The following is a 21,047-nucleotide window of genomic DNA, read 5'->3' on the forward strand; positions in this document are numbered from 1 at the left end:
CGCATGCGCATTAACTGATTTAAGCTTTTTGCAAAATGAGATACGCCCATCTTTTTGCGCTGTAGCTTTAGCAACCAAAAAACAAGTTGTCTTAGCTTCTCAGAGTGTTTTGCAAGCTGCAATCAACTCAAAGAAGTGCTTCTTAGCGTCCTCTAGCACCATGACGCGAGTGACGGATGACAGTTGGAAGAAGGTCCAACAGAACACCTTTACCAATTGGATCAACAACTCACTGCGAGGACATTTAAAGAAGGCAGATCGACAGGTCGATAACTTGACTGAAGGCTTTCAGGATGGTCTCACGCTCATACAGCTGCTGGAGACAGTTTCCCGTAAGAAGGTCGGGAGGCACAACCAAAACCCGAAAATCAAAGCGCAGATGATGGAGAATCTGGAGGCCTCGTTCAAATTCATGGACACGGAGGATATCAAACTTGTCAATATCGGTGAGAATTGTGCAGTGAGAGTATTACTCATGAACTATATTAGTCTGTATAGCTGCAGCTCAGTGAGAGCATTACAAATGATTATGGGCAACAGATATATAAAATAACCCATTCTTGTGTCTTGGGTGAGATCCATTTGTACCATTAGTCTGTAGCTCATATCTTGTTATATCAGTGAGAGCATTACTGCATGCACCATTAGTCTGTAGTTGTCGAATTACTTTGAGCTAGTAATCATGATGCACTATCTGCAGTAGTTTATTATGCAGTGAAGATCAACGGGCCGGGATTGAACAGAAAGATATATTCAGTGTATATTTGAGGGAGGATATAATTATAATTATGATTTAAGTGTATGATCAACATTGAATGACCTGGCGATATTGAATGTCCTACAGGCATTTTACAAATAAATTATTGTTATTCTGAGCTCATGTAATTATTCTTACACTTTACGGGTGTGGCAGTTACTGTTTGTGTGGCCTTGTTTACTAATACTGACACACCCTAATAATCGTAACCGTAATTCATGGCCACCTTAATTATTAAAAGCGTAATCATGAAGAGGTTTCCCAGGAATAAATATCATTGTCAACATTCTTGCTATTAAATTTTACTACCTTGTATGGTAACAATTAAAATATCTCTCTTAATTGTTGCTTAAAAACAATGATTCATAATATATTGCGTGTGCTAATTAATCATATAGACTATCGTCTCCACTTATAGAATTGTGAAATTGTTTTGCAATAATAAGATAAATTTTTTTACACTTTTAACATCATGGCATACTCCGATATAATTATAGTGTTACTAGCTATAACAATGTATTTTCGAATATCCATGCAGGTCCCCTCGATCTCTACAATGGCGAGCTGAAGCTTATCATGGGTCTGATCTGGACTCTAATTCGTCGATACCAAATCCGAAGTACAGGCCGTGCCCTCTCGACCAAAGCGTCCATGTTGGCCTGGATCAACACTCAAATTCCCGATCAAAACATCAAGAACTTCACTACCGACTGGAACAGCGGAGTAGCCCTGTGTGCCTTAGTCGACCGCATTCAACCAGGAGTATGTCCTCACTATGGCACCCTGGATCGCACCAAAAAACTCGAGAACTGCGGACTAGGAATGGAGCTAGCTGAGGATAAGCTCAGCATCCCGAAAATCTTGGAGGCCGGAGATCTTAGTCATCCTGACATTGATGAAATCAGTGTTATGACCTACATTTCGTACTTTTGCAAACCTGCAAATGAGCATCTACTGCACTGGGTGCAGAAGAAACTTCCCGATCGAAACATCACAAACTTCCAGACCGATTGGAACAACGGAGTTAATCTCTCTTGCCTTGTGGAAGCACTCTGCCCCAGGACTATCCCAAAATGCCGAGAACTAGACCCACACAAGTCTCTCGAGAATCTCGTTGAAGCAATGAAATTGGGAGAAGACCATCTTGGAGTGAAACCAGTCATCAAGCCGTCTCAAATGGCAGATCCAGCTGTGGATGAACTGAACGTTGTAACTTACCTGTCTCGATTCCAGTATGCAAGGCCAATACCACAACCTCAAGAGGTCACATGCACCGGCAAAGGCCTCTACAAAGCATTTGTTGGACGACCTGCAACTTTTGACATCGATGGTAGCAAGGGAGGTGTGGGTGAGCTTAAAGTGATTATTACTGCCAAAAGTGGTAGCCCTATCACAGCCGAAATCAAACCACACGCAAAACAACCCGGGCTGTACGAAGTGAAATATGTTCCGCGTGTACCAAGCAAGCTGAAAATTGAAGTTATGTGGAGCGGATATGTGATTCCAGCTAGTCCCTTCTCTGTGGACGTCTTAGATCCAGGAGCTCTTACCTTCACCAGCAAGTACATCACAGGGGGTCACTGTGCCATGGTGGGAAAGACGGTTACTATGGATGTAGGTGGTCTTACGGACATTTCCGATTTGTACGTGCTTATACAACATGCCGACGGACATACGGAGACTGCAAAGGTTATCGACAATGGCAATGGAAAAGCTGAATGCACCTACATACCTACTAGAGTCGGAAAAGACGAAGTTTTTGCGAAAATTGCTGGAACCGATTTGCCGGGAAGTCCGTTTGAAGTGAAAGTTGTTGATCCGAACCAATGCAATGTATCGCAGCATGACCCACCACTTGGGAAACCCATCCTTGTCAACAAGAAAGTTTCGTTTGCCATCATAGCCCACGGAGAGAATCTGCACGGTATTGTAGCCATTGTGAAATCACCCTCAGGCCCCCAAGAGGTTCCAATCATGAGGCGAGATGATGCACCCAATCTCGGCACCTTCACACCAGTACAAACGGGTTCCCATGAAGTCGTGGTAACATGTGCCGGTGAGAACATTCGTGGTTCCCCATTTACTCTGGACATTTGCGACCCATCAAAATGTGCATTTCTCGATACCATTCCCCGCTATCTACAAATGAGCAAGCCACACAAAGTCCATCTGAGTACCAAAGGAGCTGGTCCCGGTACAGTCGATGTCACCTCTAGTCAAGTTGGGGTTCTGAAAGTAGAGCCCAAGAAGGGATCCAAAAGCGATTTAGTTGGGATCGAATTTTCACCGTCTACCGTTGGAGAGTCTACTGTTTCTGTTAAATACAATGGCGCAGTGATTGCTCCCACTCCCCACACTATGTTTGTATGTGATGCCTCTCGTTGCAGTGCATACGGACCAGGGCTCACCTCTGGAAAAGGGAAAATCCAAGAACTCTTCGCTTTCACCGTCCAAGTCAAGCAGGCTGGCAGAGGAGAACTCACAGTCAAACCAAAAGGACCCAAAACTGTCTATGCAGCAGATATAAAGAAGAACACGGATGATACGTACAGCGTAAGCTTCACATCGTACGAAATCGGTGACCATGAAATCGATATTTTCTGGGGAGGTGAACCAATTCCAAACAGTCCCTACAAAGTGGAGTTTTGCCGACAAGTGGACATCTCAAAAATTACCGTTCGTGGTTCTGGTTTGGAGAAATCCGTTGCTAATCGTCGGGCGGAGGTGACGGTATACGCTCGTGAATCAAAGCTAATCGATAGTGGAGCGCTCAATGTCGTATTCAGTTCTGCCTCAGGGGCCGAAAACGAGAATCCAGATGTCGACATCTACGACAAAGAGAATGGATCCTATATCATCTCCTATACACCCAAAGTCGCCGGAGTTCTAAAACTGACCGTAGCAGGTGATGGAGAACAGATAACCGGGAGTCCATTCAACATCAAAGTTGAACCAGAACCAAAAGCTGAAATGTGCACGATTCGATCCCGTTCTGGAGAAGACCTTTTCAAAGACAGCTCTGAGTATTATCAGATCGTTGGCAAGCCTCTAGAGTTGACTGTCGACACAACAAACGCTGGAACAGGGTCGCTAACGGTGACTGGAGAAAAACCAGACGGTAGTAGCCAGAGAATATTTGCAACAGATGAAACAAAAGGCGGTAAAAAAGTTACGCTACTCAAGTTTGAAACTACTGCTCTCGGAACGCACAAACTTTCTATAACCTGGGAGGGAACTCACATTCCAAAGAGCCCATTCCAAATCCATGTTGTCAACCCTGGCAACTGCAAGCCGACTGGAGATTTCCCGAGCTACATTAAAATTGGTGAGACAAAAACTGTCGCATTTACTGCACAACAATCGGGACCAGGAGAATTATCGGCACATACAACAGACAAGCAAGTTAGTACTGCAGTGAAAGCAAAAAATCTTACACTCAGAGGAGTCAGCTTCGGAACTGCTAAAGTACATGTCACCTACGGCGGATATGATGTCACCGGTTCCCCCTATTCCCTGGGCGTGTGCGATCCCTCGAAAATCATTCTCGATTTGGCAGCTCTGAAAGGTCAAAAGTACATAGTGGGCAAACCGTTCAGTTTCAATGTGAATACAAGAAATGCTGGGCATAGCATACTGCAAGTGAAACCGATGGAGAGTCACAAGTGCAATATCGAAGTGACCGAAATGCAGAACGGTAAATGGAAAGTCACTTATACTCAATGGACCCCCGGATCCCAAGGTCTCTCGATCCTCTGGGGGGATTGGGACATCAGAGACAGTCCATTTCGATTTGACGTCAGCGATCCCAAGAAAGTGATTGTTAAAGGCCTGCCAGATCCGAAAACGTATGTTCCAATTATGGGTGAGGCAATAAATTTCACCATTGACTACACACAAGCTGGAGCTGGTAGTCTCACGACCGTCGCTAAATTGGAAGGCGGAGAGGAAAAAGAAATCGAAAGGGAAGAGACCGACGATGGTGCTTCAAAAACTGCATCACTGCAAATTATCCCCAACAAACCTGGAAAACTTGAACTAGTTCTGAAATTCAACGGTGTGAATATATTACCTGCCGTCTGCATTTACGAGGTTCCCGATCCGTCTCGATTCCAAGTCACCGCTCCTAAAGGGTTCGGACAAATCAAAGAGTATGTGAAGTTTCCAATCACTGGAGTTGGCAAGGATACAGACTTGAAGATAACAGCCATACATCGTAACCACGACGCCACAGTGAAGACTGAACCAGGGAAAGACGCGAGCACGGTTATCGCTCGATTCACTCCCAAGCATACGGGTGAGTACAAAGTAAAAGTGATGCACAAAGGACAGAATGTTGCAGGTAGTCCATTCACAATGCAAATTGCAAATCCTGATGCTTGCAAGCCAATTGGAGACCTGCCTTCCGTTGTGCACACAGGAAACAAAGGTACTTTCGAGATTGACACTTCACAAGGTGGTCTTGGTTCCATTTCATTCCAAATTGAAACTCTCTCCGGTGACATTCAACCTGAGATTACTTCAGCAGGTAGCAAACACACCATTCAACTGAGCAGAGGAATTGGCAGCTATCGAGTGAGCATAAAATATACAGAGTATACTATCCCATCCACTCCGTTTGATGTCCACTTTGTCGACAGCAGTCAGGTGACTTGGACGAGCAATCGTGATTTGACGACCGTGAAACAAGGTGAAGTTGTCATTATCGAACTGGACTGTACCAAAGCTGGTCAAGCCACTCCCAAAGTCAAAACCGTAGGTCCACAATCGGAGCAACCCTCACAGATCAAGGACAACAAAGATGGGAAATTTACGATTATACTCAACCCCTGGCAAGTGGGAAAGAACACAGTTGAAATCAGCTATGGCGGACGTCCGATACCTAAAACTCCGATAAACTTTGAAGTTGTCAAGCCGGTTGAAGCTAGGACAATCACTGCTACTGGTGAAGCGTTCAACAAAGTTATCGCTGGCGTGCCCGCAAGCGTGACTATCAACACTCCCAATCCAGGTCTTCTAGACAGAGGACTTTTGAAGGCAAAGTTCTTGAGTGAGGAAGACTTGACTGTACCAAGTATTGACCTCACCGACACGGGAGACGGAAGATACGATCTCACGCTACTCTCAGAAAATGAGGGCGAGTTCAGTCTAGACATCAGCTGTGACGAGAGCTCCATTATCGGGAGTCCATTCAAGATCTCAGTGTCTGCAGCACCTCAATCTGATAAATGTAAAGCATTTGGGCCGGCACTCAGAAAGAATGCCAAACTAGTCGTACAAGACCCGGTCAAGTTTACTGTGGACACTACAAATGCTGGAACGGGAGCTCTGAACATCTCAGCAAAACAACCAAACGGGAAAACAATCCAAGTATACCAGAACAACGAAAGCGGACAAAAAATTCTTCACCATCTCAAGTTTGACCCTGAGATAGTGGGATCACACACTGTCACCATCACTTGGGATGGTGCGGACATACCAGGCAGCCCTTTTAATTTCAATATTGTTGATCCTTCGAAAGTGATTGTGAATGGCTTGCCTCCACAACCACACGGACTGGCTTACATCAACGAGCCGTTTAAATTCTCTGTCACGCTCAACGGCTGCGGCACTTCTTCTCCTAGAGTGTACATTGACCCGCCAGGTGATGCAACCCCAACACCACTCAGTGGTAAATCAACTTCCGATGGTGTCTTAGGCTACCAGCATGCACCGAAATTTTTTGGCGTCTATTTGGTGAGTGTGGAAGTGAGCGGAGTCGATGTTCCCGGTTCTCCCTTTAAATTGAGTGTTATTGATCCGAGTAAATTCTCAATCGCTGCTCTGAGTCTGAAGGGAGACTATGCAGTCGTGTGCGAGACAGTATCCATCTATATTCATGGAAACGCATCTAGCGATGACACACTAAGTGTGACTGCACACGGACCAACAGCTGATCTAAACGTCGAAACGACAGATATCGGTGACGGAAAACACCAAGCGGATTTTGTCCCAATCGAACCTGGAAGTTACGAAGTGTTTGTGGAGTATGCAGGTACCCATGTCAACGGTAGCCCCTTTACCGTCAAAGTAGCCGATCCCTCCAAATGTCAGGTGCTGGGGGATGTGCCTAAATTCGTGCAGGTTGGAAAATCCGAGGAGTTTATCATCAAAACTCGAGGAGCTGGCATGGGAAAATTGGAAACACTTGTGAACGAACAAGAGAAATCTCCCTTCATTGGCATGGAGACAATCAACCAGGGACTTGATACATACTCTGTTGTGCTCACGGGTAAGAAAGTATCGGACATTATATTGGACGTACAATGGGCGGGATATAGTATTCCTCAAAGTCCCTTCGCAATGAACGTGTGCGATGCCAACCAGTGCACAGCATACGGTCAAGCACTTGATCACAAGAGAGGTACTGCTGGAGAACCGATTGTTTTCACTGTCAAATCCAAAGATGCAGGTAAAGGAAAACTGACAGTACTGGCCAAAGGACCTTCCGCACAGTACAATGTGGACATGAGGGAGACAGCCGTGGATACGCATGAGGTCACTTTCACACCGTGGGAAGTCGGAGAACATACGATTGAAGTCCAGTGGGGCAGCGCTGATATCCCTAAGAGTCCGTTTGTGGTGGCTGTTTCAAATCCAAACGATTCCACAGTATGCAATGCCACGGGGGAGGGGCTGAAGACGGCTATTGCTGGAACTAAATCTACATTCATGATCATTTCTAGTGAGGCTGGTCTCTTGGAGAAAAATGCCCTTAAAGTGACTGTTATGGGCGTCCAATCACACGCAGAAGTGGTCATAAAGGACAACAACAACGGGAGTTACAATGTGGAGTACGTTGCCCCCAGCTCTGGCGCTTACGTGGCTTCAGTAACTTTCTTCGACCGTCAGATTCCCGGGAGCCCATTCAAGATAAATGTCTTCCCTAAACCAGACGCCTCCAAGTGCTTTGCCTACGGACCTGCACTCAACCAAAACTCCATCCTTATTGCCGGGTCTCCCCTCGAGCTATTTGTCGACACCAAGGAAGGCGGCCATGGTCTACTGAGAGTGTATATTCAAGGTCCGAACGATCACCGACCGAAAGTCTTCATCGCCGACGATAGTCAAGGTGTGTATTCGATCAAATTCGATGCCATGAAGCCTGGCAAATATTTTGTAGTGGTTGCATGGTCTGAGGAGCATATACCGGGATCACCGTTCAAGCTGCGTGTTCGTCCAGCTGCCGATGCAGGCAAAGTGAAAGCGTATGGCCCGGGGCTCATCGATGGATTCCTGGGAGGTCCAGGTGAGAATATATAATTATTGCATGTGATTACTAACGAGTAACTGCATGCGAGCGTAGAGATATAGTTGATCAATAGTCTGTTGTTTAATATGTGTACGACGGAAACGTTACGAGTGCCTAGATAACATCACAGTCAACCAGATAATTATACAACAGCTAGTGAATTGATAGTGACATAATTATGAAGTAACTATAAGTGAGTATAATTATGCATAGATCTTGATTGACTGAAAGTGAAACTTAGTTTAATGTTGATGCAATCCCTGTGGACAAGTAATTCTAAGTAAATATTTCTTTGGATTTGCAATACCCTCTCCCTTCCGCCCCTACACAGGTCAGTTCACCGTGGAAACCAAGAATGCCGGAGTGGGTACGCTCCTCATACGAGTGCACGGTCTAAAAGACTCATTCAGGATCGAGGCTCACCCCTTCTCCAGCAACGACCCTCGTACCCTCATCGCTTCGTACAACCCCAGGCTTATATCCCACTACGTCGTGTTTGTGAGGTGGTCGGGTATCCACATCCCTGGATCTCCGTTCAATGTGTCCATTAGAGGGAGACCAGGTGGGTGTGGCATATTAAAGACACGGCAGACTTAGCCTGTTATTAAGTTTGCATGGCAAGATAAATGTACTGATAGTCTCACAGGTATTTGTTGTATAGTTTAAAGATCGCTACTAACTTATTTATGAGTGCAACGTTCCCGACACCTCTCTCTTGCTGGATGTATTAGTATACAGTCCCTAATTTCATCCCAGTACATAACGTATTTTAATCGGCCTGGATTCGAGTTAATAATTTATGGAGATCATAATTCTAAATATCATGTTTGTGCGCATGCCCAGTTCCATCACAATAAACAAATGGACAGAGTTGATTATTATCTCCTCCTCTTCCGTAGGGTCCACAGGTTCATCAAAAAAGAGTGTTGACTCTGAAGATGTACCCAAGGCCATTTCTAGCACTGAGCCAACAAAGGAGCTTTTTGACCAAGAAAAAGAGGTGAGTCATCAATTGTGGTATCTATACATTTAAGGAATCACTAGAATGTCTATAACTCGTTTCTATATACCCAAAATAATAATATATTTTCGCAATTTTGTCAGGTGCTTGACGATTCCTTCGCTAAAGCTGCACCCCAATACGAAGCTCCAAAACGTAAGAAACAAAACTCGAAACAAGAGAAAAGAGCTAGAGAACAAGAAGAAAAACAACAAGCCGTACGTCCTATGTCAACAAACAGTGGTCGTGGTTTGATTATGGTTCAGTCACCTTCTGTAGTCTCTAGTGTGGGACCCATCGGACCGAGTCTCAAAATGAAACCTAATCCAGGCATGGCGATGGCATTTGCTCAGACAGGGCCACCACCTGACATAGAGGTGAGGTGTACTGCACTTTAGTACTATTATAGAAGTTGACCAAAATGAGGCAATAACAATGACTTTTGATTAAATCTTGTCGACTAAAATAATCTGAGATGTGTCGTTTCACAGCTTGTCCGTGCATAAAAATTACACGTTTCTGTGCTTCCTGAAACCATTTACCTGTATACGTATAATTATTCTGCAGATTCAGACAACCCGCAAGAGAGCACCATCCAGCAAGACGGACAAACGACCTACCTCCCCCCAAGGTCCCAAAGAAAGGGCTAAGTCTCCCCCACCAAGTAAGAAACCAACATCACCAAAGGGCCAATCAGGAAACAAAACGAAGAGCCTGGCACCCCGTGCAGCTCGTTCTAAAAGCCCCCCTTCTAGTGGCAAAGCACAACGGTCCAAAAGCCCGCCTTCTAAGAGACCCAGTGCACCAAAAAGTCCCCCTCCCAAGAAAACAGGACAACCCCCACCGAGTGGAAAGAGGGCGGCACCCCCTGGCAGTAAGGGAGGAGCACGCAACAAGAACCCCAGTGGAGGGCAACCTAAAGGGTGAGCGTTGTGTTGGAAGGAAATTAAATGCGGGTAATGTTAGTGTTGTAATTTTCAAGCCCAAAGAATGTGGTTTTACAGACCCAAATTGAAGTGCATGGCTCAACTATTGCATTCATGCCTTGTTAATAAAACACGAATCAATATTCATTTTGTGTTTTGCTGTGAATATGCCCCCCCCCCTCCACACACACACACAACAGGAGTACCCCTGCAGAGCCAAGATCAGCATATCCATGACACTAACATTAATGGTAACTCTACAAACTAAACGATATAACTGTGTATGTACGTATACTTACTTGATGTTTTTACTTATGCTGCTATACTAGATTTTTGGCACTGTCTTTTTCGTAAGTAGATGCATCATTTTATTTGATGGAAATTTTAACTGATTTGTGATTAAACAATTAATTTTTAATGGCATAACAGTTTACAAGGTATAAATGCACTGCAATATATACCGTATTACTAGAATGTTTGCGAGCATCAAACATTTGCGAACTTTGCGATGGTTGATCAATTCGCAACAATAAAATCTTCAAAACCTAAAAAAACCTAAATTATTACTAGTAAATACACACGATCCTTACCATAACACAATAGTTAGATCGCAACGGGTCAAATTTTCTGCTGATTTGGCTCATTCGCAAAGGTTTTTCACCAGCAAAATATTTTAGTAATACGGTAGATGACGAAAAATTGAATACGGATGATACATAATTATGTACATGCATGCACCCATGTCGCATCCTAAATGAAGTAAATGTACATGTAGTAGCCTCGAGTAATTCTAGGCCACTGGAAAATACATGGCTTGAATCGAGGCTATAGAGTAGACTAAGGTATAGAGCCACCTAGATTACACAATTAGATGTGGCCCTCCAAATATGCGATATCTGCAATTGCAAGACCTCAAAAAAATGTTTAACCTCTAAAAGCATAATATATAATTATGCATGTGTGTGTATTTATAATATCCACGTGTGCCCGGTATTTATGGTTATAAACTTTGATTCATAAATCCAAGCCCATGCAGATTTAATTATAATAATATCTATGCCTTAATTATGTCTATCTATGTCCAGATTTATGTATCCATGCTTAGATACAAGCACAGATTTATATATATATATACCAGATATTAATACTGAATTATCTCATCATTAATTTTATAAATCCACACCCAGGTATTTATAACTCAATCAATCATTGAGTCAATGAAAGCACCGCACAGGTGCTGATGCTTCGGTGGAGATGCCAAAGTTATATAACAGCTTTTATACACACTTATAATAATTATCATGATGAGAGCATTTTTACATTATATATATATTATTTTTTGCAAACTCAAAAAATGGGTAGATTAATTAATGACCATGCATGTTTGTTGTTAAAAACGATCGATGCCAAAAGTTCAAATCTAAAATTAATGCTTATTAACTACTAAGTAGAGTAACAACACTCGGTGAACAAGTTTTGCTACGCACTCTGCAATGGCATTCCAAGTAAGCAAAACTATAGCTATAGGCATAACTCAAACAAAGCATTACTTTGCAAATCCACGATAAGAAAACATGACTAGAAGCCTAGCCTCGAGACCAGCCGTTCGTTATCTGAAAGAACGCCTGGTCAAGTTCCAATGTTGTACAACTTGTCTAGCTGAGTCAGCGTTTTACAGCATCATAATGATATTCATGGGTAATTCACCTTGTGCGGGCAATTATTGGTACAAAAAATTCCTGTACCAATTAGACAAGTTGCACATTGGAGCTTGACCAGGCGTTCTTTCAGATAACGAACGGCTGGTCTCAAGGCTAACTATAGAAACTCTTACTTGCACTTCTGAGCTAGTAAGTTCCGAAGGAGTTTAGAACACTCAGGTGCTCTGCACTACAACCGTCTCCCGCTAACTTCAAAAATTAATAATGCCCACCACAAAGTCATTCAAAACCTCCCTGAAAAGTCTACAAACATCATAGAAACACAATCATGTTTTGTTTTTTATATTAATAGGACCTGCATGAAAACCTACCGTGGATTCAGCATTCCTAAAATTATCTATCTATCTATCTAAGTTGATCTCCAACGCGTTCTTGTGTGAAAGAGGGGTTCCATATGCATGGAACCCATGCATGGAATCTGTCTGGATCTGCATGCCACTGCTTCATTGATCCTTGAGCATCCTTGAGCAGCTGTAGCAGTCTACACACACAAACAGACACTTACACGCACACACACACACACACATCTATGCACACACTACCGTATACCTCGCTTGCGCATGCATGCACACCGAGGCATAATTAGTCATGCAGTCAATCATGCAAGTGATACTCACGACATTTGTAGGTTGCAGCACATCAGGGAGGCTGGTACCACTTGACCTTAAATGTCGATTTTATTGTTGTGTAAAAGTGTCCTAACAGCCCAACAACAAAACTTCAGAGGATAATCGCATATATATTCATGACACTATCCAATCTACCACATAATCCAGTGTCAACATTGACAAGTTGATAGCATGCCCTAGCTTGTTGTTGTACAATTTACAACAATTATTATTGGTTTGTGGTTCCCCATTAATTGTATAGATATGGCATCTTTCGTTCCTGTGTGACACATGACCGTATGGTAGGGTGATATTTGACCAATGATGATTCATATGTCTGGAGAGTTTCAGATCAGAGCAGTCAGTCTGAGTGCATGTTGTGTTGATCTACAGATCTACAGAGTTGGTGAGAAGCTATCCATTAACAGTTATACAAGTATATGTAAGAATTGTTCACTGACAGTACTATAATTATAATGCTCTTTTAACTTACAGTTATTGCTGATCATGACTACAGCCATTGACATCCATCAAATCTAGTCAGGTGAAATGACTTTAACGGTACTCACACTTTTCCCGTAATTACGCCAACCCTAATTGCATGCTACAAAGCAGCTATACAGGTGGGATGAGCTTAATTAAACGTTGTCTGCATGCCCATCAGCTAGAGGAGGTTGGATGACTAATGCGTGCTATACGGAAACTTTGTAGCTCTATTTAATAATGACAGTGATACTATAATTATAGAAAGTGAGTAGCATACGATTATCGGCATAGTCGTAACCAGAAACCACAGTAAAAAGTGACGACTCAGCGGAAAGTTTGGGGAGAGCATGGCCAAACTAGACAGAGAAGGTACGACACGAACGTAACAGGAGCATATGAAGGGATAGAGCGTATCGTCTTAACCACATGCTAAGTGCTCTGTACATGTGTGCTAGCCGTATAGCGGGAAATTGTTGCAAAATTTCGCGTTTTTCGAGGGCAGAGCATCTAACGAGAAAATTAAAACTCCCACGCATTGGTATTTTACATGCTAAGCTATTGGTGGGAGGCATTGAACCGCGAATATTAGAACCCACGAACATTTCTACTGAGGGCTCTGGAGCCAATTAGCGACCATTTTGCACCCGCGAAAATTTCCCGCTATACGGTAACGTGTTTCATCTAATAATAGTGAATATCATTATGCCTCGAGGCGTAGCTGCACGAGGGATACGGTAAAGCTGACTCTGTGTGTGCATGTGTGTGTGTGTCTGTTCCAGCTATAACTGCTCCACGATTGCAATACAACGAAAACTAACTGCTTCTATAGGCTCTAGCCACATTCTCTTGGATTTAGATTCGTGGATTAGCAAACTAAAGCTTCTTTCTCGAGTTATGGTCCACATTGAAGGCTGTTGCAGTCTCTTCAGTAGCATCATCAAACTTTCTATTCAACAAATGAGTTAGCCTTGCACTAAAGCGCTAGCTTTTTGTTAGCAAAAAGAGTCAGAACAGATCTGTTAAGCAGCTACCTATATATAGTAGCCATTTGTGAACTTGATTTCTTTGCAGACACATGCACCCTTTAATAATTATTCCTGGATGTAATGCCATCTGATAAGTTTCCACAAGGTTGAACCATAGATAGAGTAGAAGAGGGATTGGAAACGGAAGTACCCTCGAAGTACCATCCGTGTATCTCCGCGGTTTTAATCGAGGCTTACTTTTTAACACGAGGGCTAAACATGAATAATTCATGAGAATTGTCTTGCTCTCTGTAAGAAATCCACGAGCAGTTCTGCTGCTAAACATCAACTTTCTCTAATACTTGAGGCCATTTGGGACACAGGACACTATTTAGTTACAAAGCCTTAGCTATATCAAAGGTACTATAGGAACACAAGCATGAAAAAGCGCTCTGTGTACCTCTAGCTACTTCACGACAATCGAGATTAATATTATATTTTCTTTGTTTCCAATTGATACCTATACTATCAGGGGGTATGTGATTCAGTAATGGGGGTAGCTCTGAGATGTACGCTTTGGACACAATAAGTTTCCCGGGCTTTTGCGGGAGTTATGGGAGATACACGGATGGTCCCAGAGCCACTACGTAGACTTCATTGTAAAACATCACGTGAATCACTTCCGTTTCCAATCCCTCTTCTACTCTATCTATGGTTGAACTAACTTACTTCTTTTTCTTGAGGTCCTAGTATACCGCTAAGCCACAATGATATACCATATAACAATAATTATATATGCTACACACAAGACAAGTCTGTAAAAATAGATTCATGTACACAGTTCTTTTCTCTGCTTGTTTAGATGTACTGTACTCTCTGTGCTTAGATCCCACTTGAGTGTTTTTGCTTATTGTTGCTAGAGTAAACGACCGAATTTCGTCAGCTAGAGCTTATAATGCACGTAAAAAACGAGATTGATTCTAACTAACTGCACACACTAATAGGTGGCTATGGAACTACTAACCAGCGAAAATTTGGATGGGCCAAGTTACTTCCAGTAAGGAGCTGTGATAACTAGAAAAAAACTGCCGAATATATCGATTTTCGCCAGAGTGAAACCTTATCTCCGTTTTTTACAAAACTACACAGCTAGAACTAACTGACACATACTGGGCTCCATCTAGATAGAGCACATGCAGTACATGGTGGAGTAATCCTAGAATCAGTGAACCTTGCAACGCTGTATAGCTATATTTCAAACTATCACAGAAGTATTATTTAGAACACACCTAGCCAAGATTAAGTGTTTTAATCTGCATGCCGAGGATGGCCTCGAGGTTAACGTGGTCCTCGAGGCACAGCCGAGTGCATTACGTAACCGAGAGGCCATCCGAGTGCACCAGCATTAAAACACGTGACTTTGCTAGGTGTGTTCTAAAGGATTTAGTCCTGTCACATTATGACAGGTGTTAAAATTAGTACTTACTAGTCAACTTTTCTGCTGATTTTGTTGAGTTCTAATAATATTGATTAAAAAGCAATTTCAATTTCTTGCAATAGTCGATACTGTACGTGCTTCTAAATTATTACGAAAACATACATAATTATTACCTGACTGACAAAATACAATTAACTTCCCCCACAAACATCAACAGAGACACACTAGTTAAGGAAGTGCATGTACAATGTAAGGTGTATGTGTATGTGCAGCTGTGTAGCAGTCTTTATTCTTTTTCTATATAAGAATGGCTGTATTGTATTACATGTTTAGTGTACATATTCAATCTGCTTGTATTATTATTATAATTATGATGACACTCAGATTCAATCTGCTTGTATTATGATTGTTTGATAAAAAGTGTGCATTAATAAAGCACACTTAAGTGTGGATTAAATTATTTAATCCATGGTCACCTGACTACTAATGACCGTTAGACAGATTTTCGCGGAATAGCAGCCTTTCTGCAGCGTGTATGTATGCGATAGTAAATTGTGAGATATAGCGAAACAGCGAACATTTATCTTGAAATATACACGCTATCCAGAAGACCCAATTTTTAATCGGGGCCGGTGCGCACTGGAGACATAATTATTTGCTGATTCGACATAATTACACCACGTGAGTTTTACGTAATTGTTAATTGCCATGTTAATTGTGTCGTACCTCCTCTGATTTGGAGTTTTACATAACATTATAGGCGCACATAAATATTAATTAATCGTGACCTTCATCTATAGGTGTTTGCCTCAAATTATGCCTACTTATTAGTGCAAGTAAGAGTTTCTGTAGGCTTCTAGTCATGTTTTCTTGATTTAATTTATGGATTTGCAAAATAATGCTTGGTTCTCGAGTTATGCTTATAGTTTTGCTTACGTAGAATGCAGAGTGCGTAGCAAAACTTGTCCATACGGAGGGTTGCTATAATAATTATACTCTACTTAGTAGTTTTAGCTCTGCACTATATAGATTGTATATATAATTATAATTATAGTGAAAAAGAGAAGCTGTACCATGCAAGACTCTATACTGATGCAGCAGCCATTTAGATTTTTGTCCATGTTTTTTAGCAACAATCATAGTCCACTATGCTGAGAACAGCGTTTGAGTTTTCCTGTGATTCTGCCTACATGCAATAAAATTTAATGCAAACAATGTTCATCATAATTTGCAAAATAATTATAACTTGAGTTCTATATGCCTAGTTATGATTGCGTATGCAATTATTATGCCTCGAATGTGTGTGTGTGTGTGTGTGTGTGTGTGTGGCTGTGTGTGTGTGCGTGCGTGCGTGTGTCTGTCTGTCTGTCTGTCTGTGTGTCTGTTCCAGCTGTAACTGCTCAACGGTTGAAATGCCACATTCTCTTTTTGTTAGCTACAAGAGTCAGAAAAGATTTCAGCTAGCTAAGCTAGCTATATATACCGTATACCCTCGCGAAAATAAGCCCATCTTGAATAAACGCCCATCCCCTGTTTTGCTTCGAAGTTCTTGCACGAGGGATTTTCACTCGATTATAAGCCCACCCAGAATAAGGAGTTGAGCATGCGCAGTAGCTGAATGCCACATGTTCACTATTAATTTTTTAGCATAGAAATGTTCACATACTCAGAATCATTTTATGCCTAATAATTATACATTACACTGTATAATTGCAATGTCTTGTTAGGCTTTGCTAATGGTCGGTGAATTTTTTATTGCTTATTGTGTTTTATATAAAATTATAATACCATAGGTATAAATAATTATTATGTGAATGCTATAAACCCTAACCCTATTAGTACAACCAGTAGGTTGTACATAGGATTGACAGTGCAGTTGTGTGTGTTTTCAATTATTGCACAAATTTTGATTCGTGTTTAGACTGCTCTATTTCTGCAGGGAAGGGCCACAGCAAGAAACTGAGTTGACAGATAGCTTAGTTAGCCTTTTATCTGGGTAAATGTGTGAAATTATAGTCAATGAATATTTTCATGCATTACTATTGATATTTGAAAAATTGCACTATTTTCATATTTCACCGCGTTTCGTCTGACCATAGATTGAAAAGGAAGGGGATTGGAAAAACGACCAGGCCTCCCTGTGTAAATGGTTGAAACACTCAGCGTTATGATTTCTCGCTCGCGATTATTTTTGTTTTGACCGTACTCTGGTTGTATTTCAACTGTTTCTAGCTCTCCTATCCACTAGCGATCACTCAGAGGCTGGGAGGTTACTCTAGAGAAGTAAGTTTACACCACTGACAAGCTCTAACTTGTCTAAATCCGCTGTCTTTACTCTGTTTTTAGTTTTTGTTGAGTATAGCTTGAATTACTCCATGTCAACTTTTCTCTTTCCCTGCTGCAAAGCCTAAACAGCAAAAGACATTGCTTGACTTGGTTATTATGTATCTAAGTGCTATATAGAATGGTTTCATCCCATGGATAAGCTTTACTGTTCATAAACGTTTGCAGTATAGTCCTTCAAACTGCTTTAGTATACTTTTAGACACACCACAGGCCTTGACCTCTCACGACTTCATAGTAAGGGCTATTCCTTCTTTTATAGCATTTATTTGTTTAGTGATAGTGGTTGCGTTGCTTAGTCGACCTTTTAGAGCTATATTCTCTTTACTTTTTAGAATATTCAACATTAATTAAAAGTGATCAATTTCACCATTTCTATGTACAGAACATTGTATGGCAGCCAAGACAGGTAATGAGCATGCTGACTATAAAATAGTCCCTTTGTAGTTTTAGCCACGCCCTATAACGCGGAGTGTTTCACACAAACATTTTCGTTTCCAATCCCCTTCCTTTTCAATCTATGGTCTGACCATAGATACACAAAAGAAAGGGATAGGCAACACCCAGCACTTCCGTTGGATGAGGCGAGTTGCTAAAAAGGGGCGTGTAATGAGCAAAAAGGGGTGTGTGCACTCAAAATGTCAGTAAAGATATTAATAGTTTGTAGTATTATAGCAAACTGTGCTCTTGAGGAGACACCAGATACACTTAGACATAGGCTATTAATCTTTTAGAGCTACTATATGCAAAGTGATGAGAAAGTGAGCTCCAAAGGGGGTGTCATTACACTCTACAAACCATAACAGGTCTGTTCCCAAGTTCTTCAAATGCCATCTCTTCGATCACACAATACAGATAAAGATACTTGTGTTCCACTTTCTAATACCTAAACTGTGTCTTAGAGCACTTCAAACTAGATTACCATGTACAGTAAGAGCAGGAGAGGTACGCAAACTTTCTGGACTTCGGACAAACGTTTCATGATGCTGCTACTACTTCACTGCATTGAGAGCTGGAAAATATGCTTTGTTCCATGCAGTTATAAACACACTTTAATTCTGTGAAACGTACATGTTATAAAATTATTTCATATTGGAGATATAGGTACATAAACTGACAAATCGGTGTTTTTTCACACAAATCAAGCTGAATAAAAGAAAGCTCGGCACTAACATAGCAACTGTAGCTATCAGTAGTGCTGGGTGTATGTGTGCATGATGCCTGATTGCTTTGAATTTCTCTTTTAGGCCCCCTACGAGAAAAATAAGCAGATATAGGGATCATTGTGTACTTTCTTGAGCGCAACTCGCCTCCAACCGGAGGGTGTGACGTCACACACTGCATTTACCTAGCATCACGTGAGGCGTTGCCTATCCCTTTCTTTCGTGTATCTATGGTCTGACTGACAAGTTAGTAAGTAAGTAACATTCGTGGAAAGCATTTCCTCCTTGTACAGAAGATTCTAGATACAGCCTCTAGTCTACTAGAACCCGGACCATGGGCTTTTTTCTCAGAATTTCGTTCGCTTCCAAGAGGCAGATTACCTCTCAGGCTCCACTTTTCTTACCTACGCAATTCCGCCATCTTTAAATGACTGCCACAGCAACGCACATGGCAACTTATGAGATGGGCGTGGCTGGTAAACCGGCTGTGACATCGATCGGTACACAAACAGTCCCTAGTCCTTTTCTCCAACTTCTCTCCATTCTCAACTCAGGTATGCTACTGGCTAGATCTACCATAGCCATAGGCCTCCATGCTTTTGCACTTTGAAGTATACACTCTAGTATTTAACATGCATAGATTAATGAACACTGTAATAAGAATTATGTGTTCATATATTCCAGTCTGCATGGCCTGTCTTCTCTTCTCTTTGAACTTCTCTTGCTTCTTGACATTCCTCTTAGGCATTTCACATTTCATTATTGAAGAGTATAAAAATACTGCTGTACTGAAAAAGAAAGGGAATCAAACTAAAAAAACGTTTGCAATGTGAACGTTGCTAGGATTGCCAGGAAAAGAAAATCGCGAAAAAGCGAAGAAACAAGAAATTCGGCGAGTGCATAACTCCAATCCATTACAACGCCATGAACATGTACAGCCGAGTGGCCTACTGTTGATAATGATTTTAGAATCAAAATACAAGTCGGGTAAAAATGAACCGCGAATAACTGAATTCACAATCATCCACCCACACATCCAACACTTGCATGTTTGCTCAACACTGTAAGGGAAAACATCACAAACATTATATAGCTTGCAAAAAATTCACTATAATTATATGATAAAAATTACTGAAGGATTGGCCAGGAAAAGCACAAAACGAACAAAAAATTGAAACAGTACATGTGAATGAAGTTATAACGGATTGGAGTTATGCACTCGCCGAATTTCTTGTTTCTTCGCTTTTTCGCGCTTTTCTTTTCCTGGCAATCCTAGCAACGTTCACATTGCAAATGTTTTTTTAGTTTGATTAATCATAGTGAAAGTCAGAACAAATTTGAATTGAAAATTGAATTACCCCGAAACTACAATTTCTACCTACAGAGGATCTCTGATCAAAGTTTAATTAGGTAACCTCTCCTACCCCTATCTTTGAGGGTCCGTAATTTGTGTTCAGATTGTCCAATTTCAAATTGATGCATTCAATAGCTCTCAGAATTACCTCTATATAATTAGAATAAATATATGTAATTAAGGATTTTTTCTACAATAATTATTAAACAACTCTTCTCTTAATACAAATTTGTGTGTTTGTGTAACTATAGGCGCTATATATACTAGCGCTTATAGCTAGAATATTGCTGACTCAGCACTTACAACCCTCACAAAGAAACAAGTGTAGCTCCACTTTGCAGGGTTGCCTGATTCTGGGAATTGCTCCACTCTGTACTGCACTCTATCTAGATTGTACTCAACTTAGCCCTCGAGACCAGCCATTCGTTATCTGAAAGAACGCGCAACTTGTCTAGCTGAGTCAGCGTTTTATAGCATCATAATGATATTCATGGGTAATACACCTTGTGCGGACCTTGTGCGGGCAATTACCGGTCCAAGAAATTCCTGGACCATAGAACGAGTGCTACATTAGAACTGGACCAGGCGTTCTTTCAGATAACGAACGGCTGGTCTCGAGGCTATACTCAACTTGTGTCAGTTAGCTCTAGCTGCTGTGTAGTTTGGCAAAAACGGGGATCGGTACGTTCTGATGAAAATCGAAAAATTCGGTAGTTTTTTTCAAGTTATCACTGCTCCGACTGGAAGCGACTTAGCCTATCCAAGTTTTCGCTGGATAATAGGCCCATGGTCATCTGTTAGTGTGTGTAATTAGTTTGAATCAGTCTTGTTTTGTTTGTGCGTTACACGCCCTTTTACTTGATGCCTGGCGGAATTCGGCGACTTACTCTATAGCATTTGCTGGGTTGATGGTAGAGTTCCCCAGTGTCTTTTCTTGTCTCTACGAGGAACACTAAGAGCCAATGATTTTAACAGTTTTGGGTCCATTGTCACAAGTA

The 21,047-nt window shown here is 41.7% G+C and overlaps 2 protein-coding genes across 2 annotated transcripts in view; both read left to right on the forward strand.

Annotated features, from left to right (window-relative positions):
- The first annotated feature begins 30 nt into the window (after positions 1-30).
- Positions 31-10,415, forward strand: LOC135335847 (filamin-B-like). The gene is made up of 7 exons (XM_064531436.1): positions 31-446; positions 1,296-8,042; positions 8,377-8,607; positions 8,945-9,045; positions 9,150-9,422; positions 9,613-9,968; positions 10,172-10,415. Exons 1-7 carry the CDS (start codon positions 161-163, stop codon positions 10,206-10,208), a joined length of 8,031 nt encoding a protein of 2,676 aa, XP_064387506.1. The 5' UTR covers positions 31-160; the 3' UTR covers positions 10,209-10,415.
- Positions 10,416-12,590: 2,175 nt separating this feature from the next.
- LOC135336406 (uncharacterized) overlaps positions 12,591-21,047 on the forward strand; it is a 35,351-nt gene continuing 26,894 nt past the window's right edge. The window contains exons 1-2 of the mRNA XM_064532168.1: positions 12,591-12,706; positions 12,796-12,844. The gene's annotated coding sequence lies outside the window, so the exon portion shown is untranslated. The remainder of the gene's footprint in view (positions 12,707-12,795; positions 12,845-21,047) is intronic.

Source organism: Halichondria panicea, chromosome 5 (assembly GCF_963675165.1).
Source record: "Halichondria panicea chromosome 5, odHalPani1.1, whole genome shotgun sequence".
Lineage (NCBI taxonomy): Eukaryota > Metazoa > Porifera > Demospongiae > Suberitida > Halichondriidae > Halichondria > Halichondria panicea.